The 25,205-nt window shown below is 42.3% G+C and overlaps 1 protein-coding gene across 3 annotated transcripts in view; it reads right to left on the reverse strand.

Annotated features, from left to right (window-relative positions):
• Positions 1-5,847: 5,847 nt before the first annotated feature.
• The window catches only part of SMAD9 (SMAD family member 9), a 59,125-nt gene continuing 39,767 nt past the window's right edge, over positions 5,848-25,205 (reverse strand). For all 3 annotated transcript variants that reach the window (XM_082602543.1, XM_082602541.1, XM_082602542.1), the window contains exons 3-6: positions 23,924-24,181; positions 20,003-20,224; positions 10,546-10,802; positions 5,848-7,416 (exon numbers count right to left, since the gene is read on the reverse strand). In XM_082602543.1, the coding sequence (XP_082458669.1) occupies positions 7,273-7,416; positions 10,546-10,802; positions 20,003-20,224; positions 23,924-24,181 (881 nt within the window). In that variant the 3' untranslated portion in view covers positions 5,848-7,272. The remainder of the gene's footprint in view (positions 7,417-10,545; positions 10,803-20,002; positions 20,225-23,923; positions 24,182-25,205) is intronic.

A 25,205-nucleotide genomic window follows, 5' to 3' on the forward strand; every position in this document is an offset into this window, starting at 1 on the left:
CTGTTGGTGGGAATGTAAATTGATACAGCCACTAGAGAACAGTATGGAGGTTCCTTAAAAAACTGAAAATAGAGCTACCATATGACCCAGCAATCCCACTACTGGGCATATACCCTGAGAAAACCATAATTCAGAAAGACACATGCACCCCAATGTTCATTGCAGCACTATTTACAATAGCCAGGACAGGCTAAGAGAGGAACGCTTGGCTATTCTTGGCTAGGCAGATCCCAGGCCACAAGGGTCCACGCACTGGCACAAAGGCAAGGTGTCCCGGTCCTGAAGGCTATTTTAGAAAGAAAAGGCCAGCTCTGAAAATATGACAGGAGCCTGAAAACAGGGTCTCTGAGCACTTAGGAAGCAACCTAAGTGTCCATCGACAGATGAATGGATAAAGAAGATGTGGCACATATATAGAATGGAATATTACTCAGCCATAAAAATAAATGAAATTGAGTTATCTGTAGTGAGGTGGATGGATCTAGAGACTGTCATACAGAGTGAAATAAGTCAAAAGAGAAAAACATACCATATGCTAACACATATATATGGAATCTAAAAAAAATGGTTCTGAAGAACCTAGGGGCAGGACAGGAATAAAGACACAGACATAGACAGTGGACTTGAGGACACGGGGAGGGGGAAGGGTAAGCTGGGAAGAAGTGAGAGAGTGGCATAGACTTATATATACTACCGGATGTAAAATAGCTAGCTAGTGGGAAGCAGCCGCATAGCACAGGGAGATCAGCTCGGTGCTTTGTGTCCACCTAGAGGGGTGGGAAAGGGAGGGTGGGAGGGAGATGCAAGAGGGAGGGGATATGGGAATATATGTATATGTATAGCTGATTCACTTTGTTATACAGCAGAAACTAACACACCATTGTAAAGCAATTATACTCCAGTAAAGATGTTTAAAAAAAAAAAAATTGTAGGTGCTTCCAAACAGGCATTCCTGTGCTTTGTGATGAGAAGCTACTCCCACCTGAGGCTTCTGGATGAAGCAAAGAAAAAGTTTCATCAACATTCCACACGTTTATGACTAGTTATCTAGCACACCACCCCAAAGCAGAGTGGCTTACCATAATCACCTCCCTGCCCAACCCACAGTGTTATGGGTTGGCTGAGCTTAGCTGAGGGGTTCTCGCGGTCGGGCTTGGGGTGTCTCCTGAGCCTGCATTCAGATGGGAGTATGGTTGTGGTTGGTACATTCAAGACAGCTTCTCATCCTCTAGAGCAGGGCTCAGCAAACTGGGACACCCCACCCCAGGCCAGATCCAACCCGCAGCTCATTTCTGTACTGCCACAGGCTAAGAATAGTTTTTACAGTTTTAAATGGTTGAAAACAAATCAAAAGAAAATCATCTCATGATGTGAAAATTATATGAAATTCAAATTTCAATGTCTGTAAGGTTTCATTGGAACACAGCCATGCCCATCCACTTACATATTGTTTAGGGTGGCTTCTGCACTGCAGTGTCAGAGTTGAGTAGTTATAACAGTTACAAAGGCCACATGGCCTGCAAAGCTGAAAATATTTACTGTCTGCCCCTTGATAGAAAAAGTCTTCTTACCCCTACTCCTGAGCCTCTCTCCACAGGCATCTTCATTAAACATCAGTGGGTTATTTTTAGAATGTTTAGTTTTCTTCTTTCTAAATGATGAGGTTAGAGAAAATTTAGCCTGTCACTTGCAAACATTATCTCCAAATAACATACTGCAGGTGTGAGTAATTTCTGGCTTAAAAAAAACAAACCTGAATATAATTTTCATTATATTTACTCCATTTAACATCATCTTTCAGATTACTGGAGTAAATCTGAGGCCATACATAACATTTTTATCAGATGCATGCAAATAATGGAATCATCAGTGATCATACAGAGATAAACTTTCAGAACTGTTACGTTTTTTATACTCCTTGTTAACCTGTTACATCAGAATTCCTATGCATCTTGTCTTTGCTCAAATTCACATTTTGAAAATAAGTGCTTAGAATAAAAACAATTTTAACAGTTTAACTGTCAAAGCTATCTTCCCTTGCTACTGCTGTGCAGCTGAATATTTGCAAACTAAATCATAAGCATGCTTCTCTCATCACCACCAGCTGCAGCATGGTCACTGGACATGTAATTGAAGGCTTGAAATTATTTTTATTTTGAAGAGAAATTAAATAATTGCTGAGTTTAAAAAAGGAGAATGAGACAAATACCATTTCTGCCTTTATAATGTGAACCCCAAATGCCTTTCTAAACAAACAACAGCTGGAAAATGCTGAACACGAATAGATACAATCCTTGCCCTTAAAAAGCTCCCAGCTTCATAGAGATGGATGGACAAGAAAACAATTTGGTGCAGGAATTGATAACTGACCATCGATGAGCACAAATTATGATGGGAGCACAGAGATCAGGCACCTAGGCTGGTTTAGAAATGTCTGGGAGGCTTGCTAAGGGAACTGATGGGAAGGAAGGCAAGGTGGATCAGCCCAGAAGCTTTCCTGGGTACCCATCCAGGGCCTGACAGAGGTGTCATTGCTTGGTCCCCTGGCAGCCCGTCACAACTGATAGCACACTGACCTTTATTGGTTTACTTGTTCATTTCCTCCACAGATGATAAGCTTCTTTAAGGCAGAAACTGTGTTGTCATTGCCATCTATGGTGCCTGCCTGGTAGCAGGTGATGCACAAGAATCGTCTAATAAACGAATATGTGGAAGTTCCTAGGATGATGAAAATATTCCTTCTCTTAGATGGGCTAATGTTTAAAGACAATATTTTATGTCTATACAGTGATACGTTTAAAAATCTGTACTAGTTAGTGGTTGAAGGCCAATACCAAATTTTGGTTGCCAGAACAGGGTCAGGAACCATGGGAGATGCAAAGACAAGCAAGACACAAACACTGCTTTCCATAAACTTACAGCTTCATAATCCTCACCTGTATCGAACCAGAATAGCTTGTCTTTCATCTGTTTACATTTTGGAACTCCACAAAATATTTCTTTTGACTAAAGGGCTCCATTTCTTTAAAAAAAAATTAAAAAAGGAAAACTTTGATCAAGTTAAGGCGGCTAGGTTTTCTCAAAATATTTACATATTTAACCCCCTCCATTTATAGACTGGAAGGAAATTTAAATGGAGGGAATAGAACATTTACAGTTTTAGGTATGTTCATATTCCTCCTGGATTTCATTTTCCTCAGTTGCCTTCTTTAGCACCTTTCTAATAGGTAATATATAGCAATGTACAGATGTATGCAGTAATAAAATTGTTCATTCTCTCCTATATACTGTAATATCACTTAATATTTGCTAATATCCAGAAAAAAAGCTTCTATGCATATCCTTTCTAAAATTACTGCAAAGTATCTTCAAAGTTCTATATTCTTTTCTATTTTATATATGAATATATATATTTTCTATTTTATATATAAATGTGTATATGTTAATCCCAACCTCCTAATTTATCCCTCCCTGCAAGGTTCTATATTTAATGCCTGTTATTCTGAGGTGTTTAATTCAAAACTGTTACCTGATTTCTCTATAGGATGTTGGATTTCAAAAACCTCCTATTTTCAAAATAGGATGGTTTAAGATCATCTTAAGGACTCATATGCAAGAAATCCTTCTATGATGTCTGCAGGGAAAAATAAGCCAAAAGACACATAGGTACAGTATTCTTTATTATAAACAATCAGGTAACAGTGTAAGTGTGCATTTGAAGGATAACTGAAGCCTAGCTACAATAATCAAAAACCTTACTTAAATAGAAATAGTTTCTTTTTTGTTCATTTTACATTAATTTGAATTTAACATATGCCAGGATCACCTAATCTTGTCATATAGTTCAGCTGTTAAATCCTTAATAGGAAAAGATGAAATTTGGAATGCATGTTATATTTTGCTTTATTTGTTGACTAAATATACCAAATATTCAGGACATACTCAAAGTTAAGCAGGTGCTTAAAGTCTAGCAAGTGGTACTTATAAAATGCTTTTGTTGCTGTGATGGGGGTATTCAGTTCCTAAGAAGACAATGAAAAGGAAATTCTAAATGCTAGGTTGTTATACAACTTTTCCTGATTTATACTGAGTGTAAAAAAAAAGAAAAGAATAACAAAACATAAATGTATTGAGAAGTGACATCTTAATAGGTCCAAAGCACTGGCAGGTATTAAAATATCATCTAACTAAAACAAACTTTTCACATCTCAAATTTTTAACAAAAAAACACAAAAAACAGGCTTGAACAAGACCATAAATGTTCTGGGTCTTGTGAGCAGGCCAGATGTTGTTATTCTCTATTGCACAATCCTTGTCTATGGCAACCTTAAACATGTTTGGCTGATGCAATTAATGGCTTAGCATGTCCACTTTGCTCACTATCCTATAAAAGAATGCTATGACATTTTTTGGATTGTCTGTCTCAAGGAATGAATGCTAAATGAGCACATTTAGAAGTTTGAAATCAAATACTGCATTACTATTTTTAACAATTCTTGCCGGCAAAAATGTTAAAAGGCTGATTCAAAATGTGACTCTTACAGTGACTGAAGGATTAACTTCTCATCAATTCTAAATTCTCTGAATTTCACAGTATCTTAATAAAGGCTTTTGGTGAGATAGGACTGGTAATGATGCATATGTACCACTTTAATCATTTATTTTTTGAAGAAATAATTTGGATTCACTGGAATATTTTGTCCTGGTTTCCCAAAGCTGCATGAAAATTCAATGTATTTTTTCATGTCATTTATAAGCAGCTAGTACCGATTAATCCTGTAAAGGTATAAGATCACCAGAGGAGGAGTCTGACCACTGATGGAGAGACTCAGAAAGCTGTGTTTGCTCCCTGGAGCCCAAACCACGTGTACCTAATGCTCTTTCATGCAACAGTACTTGTATGAGGATGACTTCACCATATTAATGCCTTTTCCAAGAAAAGGGGAGATGAGGAATTATTGAAAAATAGGGAAGCAAAAGGAAAAAAACCCAATTTTGAGACACAGAAGAAAAGTAGCGTTTATCCAAGGAAGTCTTCAACCATTACTTGATTGCTCAGAAGAGAAGGGAGATCAGCTTCAAAATAGAGATAATTAAGAAGTCAATTATACTTTTTTTCAAGCATAAGAAAGATTGCATGGTTTGTTTTAAAAGCTCTTGAAACATGAAGATGATTCTACAAACAGATTTACTCTTAAGACTCTCAGCTCCAGAGGGCTGGGACGGGTCTCTTGTTTACATTCGATTCCACAGTACCTAACATTGTGCCAGGCACATACATAGTTGATGAACCAATATACTACGGAGTTTGCTAAACACTAAATGGACCACCTAGCTTTAATGTAAAATGTAGTATTTCCTATTGTATATAGGGAAGCTTCTATTAGGTAACACTAGTCATTACAAGAGGTGACAGCGGTAGCTCACACATACATCTTTTTCACATGATCATTCCTACCTTGAAGACAATTTAATGAGAAACAACTACTATGCACTAATGCTAGAAAGAGTTGAGACAGAATGTATAAATGAAGAAACCTCCTGGATCGCTGAAGTACCGTCTGCTACAAGCATAATTACCTTCTTAAATTACACATTTTAAAAAGGGAGGGCCTCCCTGGTGGCGCAGTGGTTGAGAGTCCGCCTGCCGATGCAGGGGATATGGGTTCGTGCCCCGGTCTGGGAGGATCCCATATGCCGCGGAGCGGCTGGGCCCGTGAGCCATGGCCGCTGAGCCTGCGCATCCGGAGCCTGTGCTCCGCAACGGGAGAGGCCACAACAGTGAGAGGCCCGCGTACGGAAAAAAAAAAAAAAAAAAAAAAAAAAAAAAAAAATAAAAATAAAAAGGGAAATATTTCTCCAAGCAATGCAGTGTTTAGTGGGTGGGAATTATATATATATGAAAGTACCTAGGAATTTGGGAAATTTTCCTCTCTTTATCATCCAAGGGTAAATAAGAACAGGTTTTGATGTTGTGGATACATTTTTTAAAATGTCCTGTTATTCAGGACCACTGTTCCTCAGAAATGATAGGGATTGTGAAATTATTATCTTACTTGGGAAGTTATTTCCAGGTATGAAGCTTTAGTTTTAGAAGAGGCTACCACATATGACCAGCAGATCATTTAATCAATAGAGATACTAAGTTAAATAACTCAAATTTGATCCCAGCAGTGTGTCTAGATTTTCTCAAAGGCTTCACCACTGTTTGAGTCATCTGTGAACAGTTAGTATTTGCCAACATGTGAGGAAAATGTGGCAAAAGGCATGCCCTCACCTAGAGACTTTGAACGTGGGAACGTGAGAAGGTATAAGTAAACAGGGTGCTTTTGTCCAATGCTCTTATTTTACTGCTTCCGCACACAGGACTGACTTACATACATGGCCGTAGAGCTCACTGTGCAGACGCAGAAATCTGCAGAGCTGCCTGACATGAATCAACAGGAAAACAGGAACCCGAGATTTCCTATGTGGAAAGCAGGCATCTCCGTGGGTGATTATCAGGCTAAGTTCTGGTCTTATTTTGCAATTGGGGAATATAGCTCATTTCATGCTATTTTCATATTTATCTTCCCATATTAGACTCATTCGGTTTTTTTTTTACAGTGGTAGATAATGAGGCAACACGACTCTCAGCTTCACAGTTTCTTTCTTTTCCCATCACAGTTTCATTTGTTTAAAATGTACCGTTCATATCAGCACAACAGTCCAGCTATAGGTATTTCAACTTCAGAAATAAAGTTTATGTGACTTATCTTACATAACTGACTTTAAAAGCTTGATTTTTTTGGCCAGTGGCACTAACAGTGAGGTTATTTAAATTCTGTGGGTTTCATAGCTTTGTTCTGTCCTGAAGTGTTATTTGCTGTAGTGCTGCTACCACCTGATGTTTGCTACGTCAACAGTTTCAGTATTCTTCCAGATTGGCCACACAACATGCCTTACACGACACGGTGGACTAAAGCTGCCTTTATTCCACCAACACCCTTCAAATACTGTTCCTACAGTTGCCTCTCATTTGTTCTCTGCCACAAAAGAAGCTGCTGCTTATTAGAGCATAGGCACAAGAAAACCTGCTTTTCTAATTGCACTGTACTGGCATCAGGTTAACTAGAAAACACAAAACAAATGGTGATACAAAATGTGAATAGTATATATTATATGTATTTACACATGTACTTAGAAACTTCAGTTAGTTGCAAATCTGAAATGATATAAGCCACTGCCTGCAATAGCATCTATCCTATAGAAATGTGGATGAAAACAGGACTGTTAAGATACTGAAGAAATCGGGTTGTGTGGAGAGCCCATTTGAGTCAGAACTTTGTCCAACCACTGCAGTGGTCCATGAAGGTGAATCTCAATCCAGCAGGGCGTGCTCGTGACATCCTGGCGATGATACTCGGCTCCCCAACCCTGAAAAGCAAAAACGGAGCGGAGTGACTGTGCCAGACTTTACAGGCAGCCTTCAGAGGCCCCAGCAGGCCCGGTGGACACAGCCCACCCAACCCGGGGCAGTTCCTGGGACCTGAGAACGTGAACTCTACGTTCCTGCAAGTACAGGACAACTTTTGCATCAACCAGATACCCTGAGTCCCCATCCATGGCTTCCTCCTGGGTTCACAACTAAATTCATGGACCTAGAGAGGGCCTGGGTTCTAGCCATGCCGGAGACCCTGGCAAATCACTTGCTCTTCCGCAGGGAAAGGAGCTTGAACTCATGTTCACCCCCTTAATGCTGAAGACCCATGTTTTGTACAAGATGGTTGCTCACTACAGACCAATGACTGGATCTGAACGTTGTAAAGCGAGGGCTGAGGGTGCTCTTGGTTATTCAGGATTGATGAACAAAGCTTGTTTCTCCTCTCCCCCGCTGGCTCACTTCTGGCAATTTGCCATTTGTGACCATCCATAGGAGAGACAGTAAAAATAAAGGTAATAAGTTTAGTCAACATCCATCACCTCACGTGGTTGCAGTTTTTTTCTTGTGATGAGAACTTGTACATTTCTTTTACACTGATCATCTGTAGTTATATTTGCTAGGGATTTATGTTTTTAAAAGTCCCTGCAATATAATAAGTTTATTTTTTGTGAATTGTGTAGTTTTATGAATTTAAAGGTTGCATATCTGAGAAATACATCTTGCTGATCTTAGGAAAATAAGATTTCTATGCAAGCTTATGTTACAGTGAAATAATTACGTCTGAGATATTGGCATTTCATCCTAATTTGAAAAACACAGGCCTAGAACAAAGTAACCGCAAGTCAAATGGTTGTTCGTTAATGGCAATTTAACGCCCTCTGCTGGCTCTGAAGCATCAGAAGTTTTGAAAAGATTTTCAGGTATTTAATTGCCTGACCGTGTGAAAATATGTTTAAAGCTTAACAGTAAATTTGAATAAAACTGCTTTGTCACCATGAAAGAAATGGATTCAAGAAGTCATTTTTTCAATTGGAAACTCTATTCTTATTTTTTAAATAATTACTAAAATTATATATACAATAAAGACATAATGGACTTCCCTGGTGGTGCAGTGGTTAAGAATCCTCCTGCCAATGCAGGGGACACCACGGGTTCAAGCCCTGCTCTGGGAAGATCCCACATGCTGCAGAGCAACTAAGCCCGTGCACCACAACTACTGAGCCTGCGCTCTAGAGCTCGCAAGCCACAACTACTGAGCCCACATGCCACAATTACTGAAGCTCACGTGCCTAGAGCCCGTGCTCTGCAACAAGAGAAGCCACCGCAATGAGAAGCCTGTGCACCACAACGAAGAGTAGCCCTGCTCGCCGCAACTAGAGGAAGCCCGCGTGCAGCAACAAAGACCCGACACAGCCAAAAATAAATAAATTAATTAATTTTAAAAAAAGTATAGAAAAACAGGACACATTTTTCAAGATAATTTTAAAGGATTAATAAATAAATTTTACTTTGAGAAAACCTGGAACAAGCCATACTGATTCCTTGGATGAATATATGACAATGGGAAAACTGCGTGCATATACTCAGTTTGATAAACAAGCTCAGATTTGGAAATATTAGAACTATTTGCAAGTGCTTTGCGAGGGATGAAATAGCAGATGATGAAACTGAGGGCTTTAGCTTCAACGTGCAAATCCAGTTTTTTTCCTTCCCGCTAAGTAACTTTTCCTCCGTTCTCCAACCTTCACATCAATTTTAATGAGATCTAATTTGATAAATTCAACAAACATTCATACACAGAACATCTAGTGCTGTCTCAGAATTCATCACAGCCCACAAGGTTTCTATCCCAATTTGTTTATACCTTTATAAATAGCACTTAAGTCATACTGTCTTGTATTAGAGCCAGTTCTGTCTGTTTTGTAGCTTATTTATAAATAGGACTGCTTCCTTTGCCTGTATGCTTTGTAAGAGTAAGGAGAGTGCCTTATTTGATTCAGGTAAATTCACCAACATTTACTGAGTGACCATAGGTGGTCAGCACTTTGAGGTATGGAAGAATCTCTGTAGCATTAAGTCCTATACAATTATCATTGTCACTTTATCTTATGCGTTAAAAACAAAATCAGATAACTATCTTAACTTGGTTTTCCTCCAAAAGTAATATGCTTAAGAATTTTCTTAAAATTGCTAAACAAGAGATTTCATACTCATGGAGGAGCTCTTCCAAAAAAACAATTGACATATACACACTACCAAATGTAAAATAGCTAGCTAGTGGGAAGCAGCCGCACAGCACAGGGAGATCAGCTCGGTGCTTTGTGACCACCTGGAGGGGTGGGATAGGGAGGGTGGGAGGGAGGGAGACACAAGAGGGAAGAGATATGGGGATATATGTATACGTATAGCCGATTCACTTTGTTATACAGCAGAAACTAACACACCGTTGTAAGGCAATTATACTCCAATAAAGATGTTTAAAAAAAAAAAGATAGCATAGCTACCTTGTTTGATCAGTTGTTAGTTAGGGGAGCAGGGATTTGATCTGAAATCTGTCTGCTTACAGAGCTCATGCTTTTCCCAGTTAAGCTGCTGATCAGGAAAGCTGTACATTGTTTGGTAAAATCTGGACTCTGCAGTTTCCCTACTCTTGCCATTACCTGTAGGTAGAATTTTGACTTCTAGGATATTGTTCATTTTACTTTTACTGTAAAATTTATAATAAAAATTTAAATTAAATTTGTATTTACTTAAAAAAAAACAAAAAAACAATGAAAGACAGTGTCCCCCTCTGCCTTCCGGCAAACTGCTGTCTACTTGCCCTGACTGTCTAACTGCCACGTCAACCGAAGAGTGCTTTTGGTTTTTTTTTTTTTTTTCGGTACGCGGGCCTCTCACTGTTGTGGCCTCTCCCGTTGTGGAGCACAGGCTCTGGACGTACAGGCTCAGCGGCCATGGCTCACGGGCCCAGCCGCTCCGCAGCATGTGGGATCCTCCCGGACCGGGGCACAAACCCGTGTCCCCTGCATCGGCAGGCGGACTCTCAACCACTGTGCCACCAGGGAAGCCCTAGTTTTATTTTTCATTTTTCATCTTACAATTGGGAAGCAAGCACTCCGTACCTTGACAAAACTCATCCGGATGGTGCACATCTTAGTCAACTCATAAACGACTTCAAATCCGTGATGGACAGACTGGGCGAGCAGCTGAGCGAACAGCTGGTTGTTGAAGATCTTGAGGCTGCAGCCGCTGGGGATCTTGCAGACGGTGGCCGGGTGAAAGCCGTGCTGATAGTTGCAGTTCCGGCTCTGCACAAAGATGCTGCTATCACTCACGCACTCGGCGTAGACCTCTCCGCCGACGTAGTACAGATGCACGCCTACGAGGCAAGAACAGTCTTCCAACACCAGCACCGACTTTCGCTTGGATGTATCACCCTTCCCTTCTCATCCACCTCTGTAACCTCAAGAGATGTGACTATCAACTGTGAGGTTAATTTTAATATCACCGATCATTGATTAGTGCCACACGTGCCCCAAAGGCTGACTTGCTTTAATTATCATCTATATTTTTTTCATGAGTCCATTTAAAAGTGGATTGCAACCCAGGTTTACGATCAGCACCAAGAACACAGAAGTAGGCCTCGTGTACTACTCCCATCACTTGCTCAATCTCACGCTTGTTCCTTCTAAAAGGAAGATCTCATAATATTAGATGCAAAATAAATACATAATGAAGAACACATCAAAAAAAAAAAAAGAACTGGACACAGATAGTACCATGGTAATACTTAGGCGCATACGCTAACCCTACTTCAGAGGGAACAATAAATGAAGTTTAAATTTTATTTCACCAACAATTATAAATCCATTTCTCTTAATAAATACCTCAAAGAGACCCATTTTAGTTTAAAGCTTATCACCTACAGTTATAGGTCATAGAAACAATGCCTCTTTTTACCTACAAACAGTGAAATTTGTGCCACGTTTTCAGATAAAATATAAAAACACAATCAAAATGTAGTTTATGCTACTTTATCTCACATTCTTAGAGCTGAAAGGCAAAGCATCCTGAGAAGGCTGCTGCTCAAAGTAAATTTCAGTTGTTGCTTTCCCTCCAAATGTCTGGGTTTAAGATTCCACATAAATTTATAACAAGGGACTGGGGTTAGATGAGATGAACATGTTCTAGTCTAGTGAGTATTAAATACCAGAACGATTGTTCCCCAACCTTTCAGCAGAAACAAAATGGTCCAGCACTAAATGTCAACATGATTGTAAATACAATCACTGTGCAGTGGCAAGGGGTTTGTAGAAATGATCCTGAATGTACTTACAGAGATTTTGGATCTTTTAAAAATAAAAATAAAACATTTAAAAGTAATAGAATTGAAGACCTCCAGGGGTTCTCAGACCCCGGTGTGCGTAACTCTGCATTTAGGAAACATTTCGGACACAGCCGCAGCAGTGGAGGCACTTCTGCGTTATACTTCCCGCCAGCTTTATGGCTTCCTTTTCCGATCTCCTTTCCCTTAATACAGTTTTAGAGAAGAGTGGTTTTCAGTATTATGTATCCCAACCACAGACTCCAACACAGTCTGAAGAAATGGACCCGGGGTCACAATGATAAAGCACAGCTCTTGATATTCGGGCCAAGGCTCCCCTCTCAGCACCTGGATCAGACCAGCTCCCCTCCTCTGCTCAGCCTTCCTCTCCCTCTTCTTCCTCATCTCCATCGTTCTTTCCACTGAACGGCCCGGGCTCTGACACCCGTGGCCCTGGCCGTGAGGAGAAGGCAGGACTGTCCTAATTAGCTGGGACATAGTTACGTGGCCGCAGCGACATGTTGGAGGTTAGGCAGGGGCAAATCCAAGCAGACTTCTTTAAAAACTCCCAGGGGGAAGGCCTGCCTCCGGGGTAGCTGTGAGTTTTTTCAAAGTGAGAGCGAATAGGTGGTAAAAGAGCCAGAACATGAGGCTACTAAGTGTTCAGCATGTCTTTGAATTGAATGACCTTCAAATATATAATCCTCCCAGAACCTATTAAGGAGAACAGATTTTTGGTATCTGACTCCGGTGTTTCTTTAGGGGAGGATTTTCAGTCCTGTTAGAGTCTTATCCGCAGCCACAGACATGCTGGCAGAGCATGGAAAGCAGAGAAGCGACTGAACAAGGAGGCAGTAGTCTAGCATCCTGAGTGAGAAGAGAGACACGGGAGGCCCCTGCCGAAGCCCGAGCCAGGCCTCAGTACGGGGGCCGGGGGGAATTCAACCCCACTGCGAAGGAGGCTGGATGTGGGCTAGAGACAGCGGCATCGAAGCAGTCAAGTAAGCAAGGGATTTTATTTGCATCCATTTGACAGGCCAGAAGAGTGGCTTCAAACCACGTGTGTGAGATGCTAGATCGCCATAGAGAACAGTGAGCAGTAAGGATAAACGCCCAAAGAAGGTGCCACCTGAGACGAGAGAGAAGCCAGGCGACGGGGTCCTTGGGCAAGTTGTACCCACACCTCGGACTACCTCTCTCCTCGGGCTGCATCTTTCTTCATCTGAGTTTTCCATCTGTGTGTGCCTGCACCCACCCTTTAGGAGATTAGGGAGTCTGGAGTCCTGTGTGGTGGTTCATTAGGACTCTTTGGGCTTGACTTGGATCTGCTGAGTCAGGCTGCAGGTCGGTCCCTTCTGGCATCTTCTGCAGCCTTGAATGACAGAGATGATGGAGGGGAGGCGGGGAGGACAGCGGCTTAGTTAGGCTAGTGAGTGGGTTCCAATGCTGTGGAACCCACTAACAGTCAGAGGGGGACGTCCAAAGTGGAAGGAATATGCACGGATCCCCTCCGGAGTGGGAGTGGGGGTGGGGAAAGGATATCCCCGCAGAAAGTAATCTCATCACCTCACAGCCCAGCTCAGAGAACTCTGATGCCTCTCCACTCTGCTTGGAAAACACCCTGAACTTATGAGCACAAACTCAACACGTTCCCTGGAGTCTGTAATTGATATTCCCCTTGGCTTTGCTGCCCTCTCTTCTGCACAACTATTTTATTTTATTTTTTCCCATTAAAAAATGCACTATTTATTGAAATACAAGTGAACTATCCAACTAATTGCTGTGAAGAAGTGTAATTGTACTGACTTAGAAACTCTATGAAATGCAGGGTGACGTTCTTTTGAGTCCAGGCCATCTAAGGTAAGATCAAGATTTCAGAGAAACCCAAAGGCAAAGGGCCTCACCAGTCTTTACTCCCCATCAAAGATGCACAACTATTTTAAAATCTGGCTGACTGTCAGGATCCTCTGGAGCTTGAAGAAAGTGCGTATTTCTGAGGGTGATTAATGATGATACTTTCAGAAATTCCTTATGTAGTTAGACATATACTTAAATATATGGGAGAAAGGATATGAGGTCTGAGATTTGCTTCAAAATACTCTTGTAAAAATACTGTGATGGGACAGGGGAAAAGAATGGTACAGAATGTGACTCATTATTGAAGCTGGAGATGGTCATATGAAAATCTGTTACATGACTCTACTTTTGTGTAAGCTTGAAATTTTCCAAAATAAAATTTTTTTAATGTATGATCAAAAGATAATATAAAAGTAAAGATTTCCAGACCTACACCGGGGCTTTGGTCCAGAGGATGGAGGTGGGCCCGCCCAGGACAGTGCCTGCAGCTGTGCACTGCACAAACCCAGGGTGTGCCTCAGTCTTCCGAGATTTGTACAGTTATTAGAAGACTCCTCCAGCAGCTGGCAGTAACTTCTCTTGAGAAATGGGTTCCTTCCAATTCACACAAAGCCACTTCTGGGCTGCTAGCAGAATCAGTTCCCTAAAGCTATACTTGAAGACTTGAAGTCTCTCTGGACAATATGATGAACAATATGATGACCAAGACGAGCAGCTTTGGTCCCAACTGACCTACACTGAATGCCCACTGTGCACTCACACACTCGGCGACTCTGCCAGGGTGGGTGAACCATGATGCTTTCTCTCTCACCACTACTTCAGTGACCCCAGCATGCCTGGACATGCCCGGTCCCACCCCATCTTCACAGGAGCAACAAAACCCATTAGAGGAAATTTATAAAATACAGAGATGCAAAGAATAAAGATCAGCCACAAATCCACAGCCCAGAAATATTCAAAGCTAATATTTGTCATATACCTTTCAGTCTTTTATGTGCACATTTTAAACAAAATTAGCATCATCCTCTACAGGATCTTTTATAACCTTTTTTCACCTATTAAAATAGTGTGGGGCTTCCCTGGTGGCGCAGTGGTTGAGAGTCCGCCTGCCGATGCAGGGGACACGGGTTCGTGTCCCGGTCCGGGAGGATCCCACATGCCACGGAGCAGCTGGGCCTGTGAGCCATGGCCGCTGAGCCCGCGTGTCCGGAGCCTGTGCTCCACAACGGGAGAGGCCACAACAGAGAGAGGCCCGCGTACCGCAAAAAAAAAAAATAATAATGTGAACATTTTCTCATGATCTGAAATATTCTGCAATGCCCTGTGTAATAACTGCAACAGTATGACATTCTGTGTTAAATTTTTTTAGGATTTGCTTTTTCAGGGATGAGAAACCTTATACACATTCAAAGGCAGAATGGAAAGGACATTTTGAGATAGAAACTAAATCCACTGGGAAAGAAGCAATCCAAAAATCACCCTGAGGACTTCCCTGGTGGCGCAGTGGTTAAGAATCCACCTGCCAGTGCAGGGGACACGGGTTCGAGCCCTGGTCTGGGAAGATCCCACATGCTGCGGAGCAACTAAGCCCGTGCGCCACAACTACTGACCCTGTGCTCTAGAGCCCGCGAGCCACAACTACTGAAGCCCACGCACTTACAGCCCATGCTTGGCAAGAAAGAGAAGCCACCGCAATGAGAAGCCCGTGCACCACAACGAAGAGTAGCCCCCGCTTGCTGCAACTAGAGAAAGCCCGCGCACAGCAAGGAAGACCCAATGCAGCCAAAAATAAATAAATTTATATATTAAAAAAATCACCCTGAGGTGCAGATCCTCCTTCTAAGGAACTGACAAACCAAACCCTTGCCTCAGGATAATTCCTTTCATAAAACATGGAAGCATTACTAGGATTCTACAGAACAAGCTGAGATGTGCAAGAAAATAAAGATTCATTAAAAGGTGAAAAACTAATTCCAAAAGCAATTCAGTGATTTGGAATCTATGATAATTATGTTCGGGGAAGGTCTTGGTTTGCCTGGGTAAATTCAATCCCTGGGGCTAATGCCTCAGGAATTATAATTACCCACTCTTTCTCCCATGAGAGGAAGAACAGCCAGCAGCCAGGACACACGCAGCATGTCTGCAGCTGCAAAGGAGAAACCTGCTTGTCCTGCTCCAAGTGTCCTTTCACACAGGCTCATTACGAAGGTCAATGGCTCTGACTTCAGTTACAGCACGTCGTAGGTGCTCAGAAATGACAGTGCTATTGATTAGGATTATATTAAGTTGTGCATTTCTAAGAAATATAATCCAACCTCAATGACCTTAAGAGCAGCACACGTATGTCCATGCAGTCCATTCAAAACTGCGGTTTTCCTCATTATTTGGAAATCGAGGCCATCCTAAAAGCCACTCTAAAAAAGCAGGCACGTTTTATACTCCAGTGATCCAAATTGGCTATTACATCACTCCCAAAACATCAGGAAATAACCTTTGCTTTATTTTGCACAGTCACAGATAGGTATGATAATGTCAGCAGTTCTTCATCTTTTTTTCTGTAAAGATCCTTATAATCCTCCGATGGAGACCTGTGTAACTCAGTGAGGTACTCCTTTTCTAGAATATTCTTGTGGGGAAAACACAAAATCTTCTCTGATTTACATTTTTAAAGTAAATCATTGTAAAATTTCATCACTTTAGTACTATGAGGGCCTTATTTCAAGATCTCAGAGGTGATTCTGACATATCATGCCTGCAGCATATGATAAGTATTTTCATTCCATATCGAAAGATTCAACTCCTCAAGCGCCGAACTAAGAGGGGTGCCGAGATGAAAAAGCAGGAGGGTCCCTCCCCTCCAGCAGAAGGGAGCGACTGGACCTTACAGACAGAGCCATGGGTGCAAACCCATATCAATCATGGGACCATGGGTACGCCGCTGAATTCTCTGAGCTTCCATTGCCTCATCCATAAAATGGGACTAAGAAATCGTAACTTGTAGGGTGACAATAAAAATAATATGAGTAAGAGTCTGCCAGGGTGCCTCACACAGATTAGGGAAAATCAGTGGGGGCAGCTATCAGTCATTTGAAAGAGTTCAAGTGGTCTGCCTGGTCTTCAAGGAAGAATGTGGACAGACTTCATGTAGAATGCACTCTTCCAGGTCCTTTGAAGCCCTGCCTCTGACACTGAAGCAGCAGCCCCGGCTATTCTAGTGCTAACTAGCCTACGGCTATTTAAAGCACTTGGCTATAGATTTGTTACTGTTGTAAGGACACAAATGCTGCCTCACAGTGCACTGCATTAGATGGAAAGCAGGATGAAAGAGCACGGGTGAGTCAGCATAAACCATCACCGCCACAGGAAACAACCCAAAGCACGTGCCCTGCTGACCGGTGGTGGCATGAACTTCCTTTAGAGGACCAGCCATCTTCCCTAACTTAAGTGGCAAGGAGCACAAACCGGAAGTGACCTCAAAGCAACTGATAACTACTGAGGGGAGAAATGGCCCATCATTAACCATAATAAAAATATTTTTTTTGTAGATACCTTCCACCCTTGCCCCCCACCCCCACCCAGTCTCATCTCTATATAACAGCCAGGGGATCCTTCTGAAGTGAAAACTCAGATCTATAAACTCCAACTTAACTCCATCTTCCTATGTCACACAGGCAAAGTGAAGGCACTCTACATGGCTTCTAGGCCCGGAGACCTGGTCGTGTCCCCTCTTCTATGACTTCCTCACTCCCCTGCTCACTGTTCCACTCACTCTGGCGTCCCTGCTATTCCTCACTATGCCAGGCAGGCTTCAGGGCCTTTGTACCTGCTGTTTCCCTTTGCTTGGAAAGCTTTCCCCACTGGTACCGACACTGTCGATTCCCTCTTTAGCTCTCGGCTCAAATGTCACCTCCTTAGGAAGCCTGCCCTGGCTACCCTCCCCATTCCCTTCCCCTCCTTTGTTTTTCTCTGGACAATTATCATTTGACGTGTGTGTGTGTGTGTGTGTGCGTGTGTGTGTGCGTGTGTGTGTGCGCGCGCATGTATTATTTCTTGTTTGTCTTTCCTTAGTTGTAGGTAATCCAAGAAGCCAGGGATTTTTGTTTTGTCTTGTTTGTTTCCCACTGCTGCATCCCTAGTGGCAAAACCGTCTGGCTAAGATTAAATGCTCAATGAATATTTGCGAGATGAATACATAGCTGTGAAGTCTGACTGTCTCTAGCAACTAGCTCCACAGAACACGTTAACTTATTCACTAACCTCATGGTGCATTTGGCTGTAAACTTACTCAGGCTGGTGCTCCAGGAAGTCACACAGCTCAGAACCAGATCATCCACGGGGGCCCCTGAGAGAGAGCCCCCTGACCTCACAGAAACCAATAGCTCTTGCTTTGAAATATTGCATGCCATGCTTTATGGCATGGATTGTAGCCCCTTAAAAAAATTATCTTTTCACATTAGGACAATTCCAAAGCAGCTTTCTGAGAAAACTGTGCCTTTGCCTTGGGGACCATGTTGAGGGTGGAGTGCCCTTCCATCCAGGTGAGCATTTCCCAGGCTTGCTGGTTTTTGTAACAGGTCACCAGTCCTGGCTCTTGCTTCTATGTTTTTTTTTTTTTAACCCTGTGGATTATCTCTCAGATACTAACATGACACAAACCCTCCACATCTGTCCATCCACATCAGCAGCACCTTGAACAAACTACTTGCAGAAAGTTCCCCAGAAGGTATTTAACAGTCCTTGCATATTTTAATTCTATTTTTAGATCAAGTGGCATAAGTAGAAGTCTAATATGCAGACCAATCTGTAAAGCCCTTTAGCAAACAGCCCTACAACATTACGTTTTAACGTTCTACCTTTAGATTTCACCTGAAGATCCTTATAAAAATCATTTAAAAGTAAAACCATACCTGAGATATTTAAGATTTCAGTCAAAATATTACTTCCTTTGAGGAATGACTATGTTTCCTCCTTTGGGATAAAAGTTACATTACAGATTAAGTTTCCTTTTTCTGACCTCCAGAGGAAAAGTTTAATCACAATCACAGTGGTTACAATTACAATGGTAACTCTTGGAGAGGACATACCTGTATTCTTCTCTCCCACTCACCCCCAGCTCCTGATTTTCTATTTTTCGTTTATCATTTCACTGTAAAGGTTTCTTGTAAGCCACCTCAAAGCTACTATGGAAAGATACAGGATAAAATAAACAGAAAGTAACTTTTGCCATTAACAGTCAACATCAGTGAAGGAACTCAGCCTGTCTCTAGTCAGTGGTCTTTAGGTTTACAGCAGGAGACATTTAGGAGGTACGTTAGGAAGAATACAGGAAGCATCATAAGTGAAATAATGAATCTCTCCTGGAAATTTGAAATAAAAGGCTCGTGGCTACTTCCCAAGGTGGTGTAAGTGCTAGACGGGGAGAGAAAAGATCAAATGACTCTGAAGGTTCTTTACACCTGTGATTCCAGAGTAGAATAGTGGACAACCAGGCACCATTCAGACACTGCCAACTATTCGAATAGAAAGGAAAAGAACTTAAAATCCTCAACGAGGCCTCATGCTCAGCTGGGACTGATCATGCCAATGAGACAGGCTCCAAAAGCATCACAGCCAGACCCAGTGAGGCCTGTGCTTATTCGGCTGTTGTAACAATGCCTGGACACAAGAGAACCCCAATCACCTACCAAAGGCTTCCTGACATTAATAGGTCAACGATTTTTTAAACTGCCTAGCTTCTCAGTCTCTAAGGGTAACTTCACCTGATATAAATAATCATCCAGCCAGAACTCCTCTTCTTCAGAAGTTATCCTATTTAGCATTTCAGGCAATTCAAAAGTAATTAATAATACTTCTCTTCAATAATATCATCCTGGGACTTCCCTGGTGGTCCAGTGGTAAAGAATCCACCTTCCAGTGCAGGAGATTCAGGTTCGATCCCTGGTCAGGGAACTAAGATCCCACATGCCGTGGGGTAACTAAGCCTATGTGCCACAACTACAGAGCCCAGGTGCCCTGGAGCCTGCATGCCACAATTAGAGAGAAAAAACCTGCATGCCACGGCTAGAGAGAAGCCAGCACGCTGCAACTAAGACCTGACGCAGCCAAATAAATAAATGAATAAAAAGAATAATTTCATCCTGTTTTCATGTTTATCATCTTGTTCGTCTTCCTAATACCCACCCTACGCCACCCCCCAGAAGATGCTGTGCCAACCTCAGAGGTAGAGACACTAAGGTTACAAAACCTCCCATGCTTTTCCCAACAATATCCCCACAACGGTCTCCCAGATCCCAGCCCTGGGATCATCCCACTAGGTCATGCAGCCAATCCATGGCTTGTTTCTATTTCCACGTTTTAGCTCAGAAGAATATAGGAAGGAACTACATATTTGCTTTTACCCTTTCCTATGTGTCTTCTGGTATTTTCTATCGTTGAGTTTCTGTTTACATTAGAAAGAAGTCCCAGACAGAATCTGTTCCTGTTATTTGAAGGGTCTGTGAATCCATCAATAAGCACACTTCGGGAGGAAGCCTGGAACGTCTCCCCAACACGGTTGTTCAGTTCATAGTAGGCGACTGAGCACCAGTGCTGCGGCTCCTCGTAGCAAACTGGCCGAAAATCTGAAAGAAAACGGACCAGACAGGACATCACTACCGCCACGCTCGTGCCTCCCAGCTCACGACTCCACCAGGAAATTGCGGTTATCGCTGTTCACTAGAAAGTTGCCTGCAAGACCCAGCAGGCTGCTGTGTGATCTTTACAAACCTGCCTCTTTCACGGAAGCTGTTGGCAGGTAGCTCATCTATCTGGTCCACGTACCTGTGCACAGGGGCCACCGTCCTTGTGATTCTCCCATGGTTGGAGGCTTTGTAAACATGTTTACTAGAATTGAGGGGCCAGGCAACAGCGATAGGAGTGGATCCATGTAAACTTCATCCCCCCGAAAGGAAACACAGCTACAAGGAAGCTGCCAGGTCCCCTCGTCTTTACAGATGACAGCATCTTACTGCTGCAGTGCCAAACTGACCCCCGTGGCAAAAAGCGTCCTTTTCTAACGACCTCAAGCTGAAAGACATTTGTTCGAATATGTAAAAATCAAACCAAAAACACTGCATAGGATTTTATTTAAGAAAGAAAAAACAACGTCCACATAGACTCACATTCTCCTTTGTGTACATATGGGATACTTATGGCATAAAAGTATTTTAAAGGGAGAGGTCTATTTCATTAGGAAATCCATGAATGTTATGTTTTCACCCCAAAGTTTTCAAAGTTAAGTTGCCACTAACCCAAATTTGGTGGGGTTTTTTTCTTCGCCACTCACACTCTTTCTCTGCCTTTCTATTGATTATAGTATCTTTCTTTTCTTTGAATATTCTAGTAATTCTTGTGTCTAGAGTGTGTTCCTATATGCACTAAAATATGAACTCACAAAACAGATAAATTAGGGGGTTATTATTTGATTTCCAAATGGACCTTCACTTATGAAAGAATTCCCTCTGAGATACTTTAGATAGTAAAGCCCTTTGACCCTTCCTGCTCGGTATGGTTCCTGGAACTGCAGCCACTGCATCACCTGGGAGCTTGTTAGAAATGCAGATTCTTGGAAAGCACCCCAGATCTAGGGAATCAAAATCTGCATTTATACAAGATCGCCACGTGGTCTGTATGAACATTAAAGTTGAGCAATATTTATCTAGCCTGTTACAGGACACAAATAAAATTATGTAAAAACTATATACATATTTTGAAGAGCACTCCTCTAAGCCAAATGAAAGACATTACTATAAACCTATTATAGGAAAGAAACACAAATGGGACAAAATTACCAACTTCTTAAATACCTAATTCCACACTAAAACATCCAGAACTACAGACTCCTAAATGTTCGGTTAAAATTTAAAATTTACTTGTTCTATTAACCAGGATAACACACAAAACATTCACTCTGTGGGACTGAGGAATGCCAAAGTCAAAATGCAAAACCACGCTATCTGCCCCTGAAAACACTTATGAAACAGCAGGCCGGCACGTTTTGTTTTCTTTTGCTTTTATCTTTGTTTCCCAGATGGGAGGTGGTAATAGGAAGTACTCTTGGAAAACAGCTACATTTGGCTGTTCATCTGCCAAGTGACCTCCGTTAGGCACTGACAGTACTAAGTGACTCTCAGCTGTGGCATCTACAGGTCAGGCATTCTGGGTCCCTGGGGCTTTGGCGGCATGATAAGGCAGGGGTGGTGTGTCAACTAAAAGAAAGCAGTAAAACAAAGGAACATCAAACTGATAGACTACACAAGGACAGCTTAGGTCAACCCTTTCTGCTGCTAAACTCCTGGCTTTGGTGGACAGTGTCACTGCTACAGAGAGACCAGTAATGTAAGGGGGCCATTCTACGGTGACACTGGGAGAGTCCTCCAGGAGAAACTGGTTGTCCTGAACCCCTCACTAGAGGGTTGTTTTGCTGTTCCTCTGACTTATGAGTTATTATTGGGTTCAAATGACTTCACGATGAGATCTTCAAATCTAGGAGTTATTCTCCTAGCTTTTCTCTATAGTCTGTTACCCAGCTTTCAAAACAGAGAATGCTAAACCTTCTTTGAAGTGAATTTAATTTTCATTTCCTCTGGTGCCATGGATTGTACAATGGCCAAAGGGAAACTCTGACTCAACACAGTTCAAAATATGGCCCCCAAAACACAGAATGGCTGAAACCTGATTATAAGTTTGTGCCCAAGGCATGCTGAGAAGGGCTCTTCTCCACAAATATCAGTTTTATGATCAGATGATCATAATTAGGCAAATGGTATGCATTCAGTAGATAACATGTTATTAGAAATTAAATCAAAACAATAAAAACTCCTGAGGCAGAGAGAAAACTCTTTATCGAGGACCTCAGAACAAACGATTCCTTCTGTCCACATTCCTAATGTCAGTTCAGAATGGTCTTGTTACGTTAGCAGTGGAGTTCAATGGCATTAACTCCACTGCTTCTGTTGAACTGAACTGTCCATCCAAGTAGTTCTCACACTTAAGTGGGCAGTCTGCATTTGTTGAACTGAATCGTCCATCCAAGTAGTTCTCACACTTAAGTGGGCATAAAAATCGCCAGTGGAACCTGTTAAAATGCAGATTCCTGGGCCCAACCCCCGAAATTGTGAGTCAATAGATCAGTGGCTGGATGCAGCCATGCAGGTTTTAACAGGCATTGCTGATGATTCTAATTAATGCACGTGGTCCACGGACCACACCGCAGTGCCAGCGATAAGGCATTTCCCTAAGAGAAAATGAACTATGACCCTGGTGCAAAAGTTATAAAGGGGACCCTTTTGTAGGTCCTTGAGTCAATCTACCTACAAAATTAAGGGGCTGAACGTAGAGTTCATATGACCCATCAGTTCCATTCCTAGGTATGTACCCAAAGGAAGTAAAAGCAGGGACTCGAACAAATACTTGAACATCAATGTTCATAGCAACATTACTCACAAGAGCCAAATGTAGAAACAACCCAAATATCCATCAACCAATGAATGGATTTTTTAAAACGTGGTATATCCATACAGTGGACTACTGTTCAGTTACAAAAATGGAGTAACTGATACTGCTACAATGTGGATGGACTGTGAAAAACACCGTGCTAAGTGAAATAAGTCAGACACAAAAAAACCCACAAATATTGTTCGGTTCCATTTATTAAATATAAGGTACTTGGAATAGGCAAATCCATAGAGGCAGAAAGTAGATAAAAGTTTACCAGGGACTAGAGGAAGAGGTAATGGGGACCTACTGCTTAACAGGCACAGAGTTTCTGTTTGGGGTGATGAAAAAATTTTGGAAATAGATCGTGGTGATGGTTGCACAACAGTGTGAATGTACTTAATGCCATTGGATTGTACAGGGATAAATTGGAAGATTGGGATTGACATATACACACTACTATATATGAAATAGGTAACTAATAGGGACCTCCTGGATAGCACAGGGAACGCTACTCAGTACTCTGTAATGGCCTATATGGGAAAAGAATCTAAACAAGAGTGGAGATATGTACGTGTATAACTGATTCACTTTGCTGTACACCTGAAACTAACACAACGCTGTAAATCAATTATACCCCAATAAAAATTTTTTAAAAAAAGAAAGAAACTGATAACTGCTCCAAAATGGGTAGGGTCCTGATCAGGTCAGAGGGTGGGCAGGGTCCAACGGCCCGCAGGAAACTGCTGTGTGAACTGCAAGGGGCAGCGCTGGTTTTTACGATGGTCCCGCCTGCACAACCCTGTAGGGTACTCGTATCCCCGAAGACCGCGGCTTTCACTGACCTGAGTGCTGGAAGGGGCTCTCCGGCTCGGAAGGGCTTCCCGGGGAGTGAGGGTAGCCGGCTGTGCACGGGGACTGCGGGAACGGAGGCCCGGGCGACGGAGGGAAGGCCGGGCACGGAGGCTGCTGGAAGGAGTCGGGGTAGGTGGCGTTGTGCGGCATGAGCGGCTCGCTGTGCAGGGACGCGCTGCGGAACTTGGCCAGGAGGCTCAGCTGCGGGTTGTACTCGCTGTGTCTGGGCACGAGCACGGGAGGCAGAACTGCGGGGAGGAAGGAACCGGTGCGTTAGAACCTCGGCTCATCCGCCCAAAGGAGGGTGGACGCGGGCTGCTCTTCGTCTGTCCATTTTTGGGTGATAAACTCCTGGTTTTCCTTTGGGAACCACCTGCCCACCATTCTGTGTGCTCATCGTGACATTGTCCACAAGGTCCCATCTCCTCCTCAAAAGAGAGCTTGGGAATCAAGCTGAAGCAATGGTTTCTCTCCTCGCAGCCAATTAACGAAAAGTTTAGCAGAGAATCGTTCTGATGTTAGCGCTCTAAAAATTGCCTACTCATGCCCATCGCAGAAATGACCAGAGCTGCCCTATTACCTGGCCTTCTGGAGACCTGACTATTCACTTCTTCCTTTGATTCTGCCAATAAAGTGGGGTTTTTTGTTTGTTTGTTTTTTTAATGCAAAATCAGTTTCTGTTGCTCACAATGAAACCCCAGGTCATGCCCAGAATATTTTTACTTCGGAAACCACGGTGAATTACTTAGACGAGCAGCCTAAATTTTTAGGCTCCGTACGGCTGCTTAAGTAAAAACATTCTACTTGCCTTTAGCAGAAAGGCTTAAAGGTAACTAAAAGTTATAAAGTAAAAGATAAACAGTGAGTAGTAACAAAAGTGAATAAGTAGAAGATAAGCAGTAACAGAGAACTTACAAATAAAGTTTGTTCATTTTAGTATGTTTCCTTCTGGGTTCCATACTTTAAAAAGAACAATTCGCTCCTGATTCTATACAAAAACAGGAACAGATGCAACTCTCAGGGGCAAGCATTGTCCAGGCATTCCTAGCTCCTACTGACTTCTAAAGTGTCCCAAGGCTTGGCAGAAAGAAGCTATTCCATGAAGTATTGTTGAGGGGTGACCTGGCACCAAAGTAAGTTCCAGAAAGAGAAGCAGGGAAAACAGAGGGACAAAGTGATCAAAGAAATAATAGGCGAAAATGTCTCGGAGCTAAAGAAGGATCTATGTCACTAGATTGAAAAGAGCCACAGAGTATACAGCCTAATTAATGA

This window comes from Mesoplodon mirus (genome assembly GCF_964341445.2).
Source record: "Mesoplodon mirus genome assembly, chromosome: 17".
Taxonomy (NCBI): Eukaryota; Metazoa; Chordata; class Mammalia; order Artiodactyla; family Ziphiidae; genus Mesoplodon; species Mesoplodon mirus.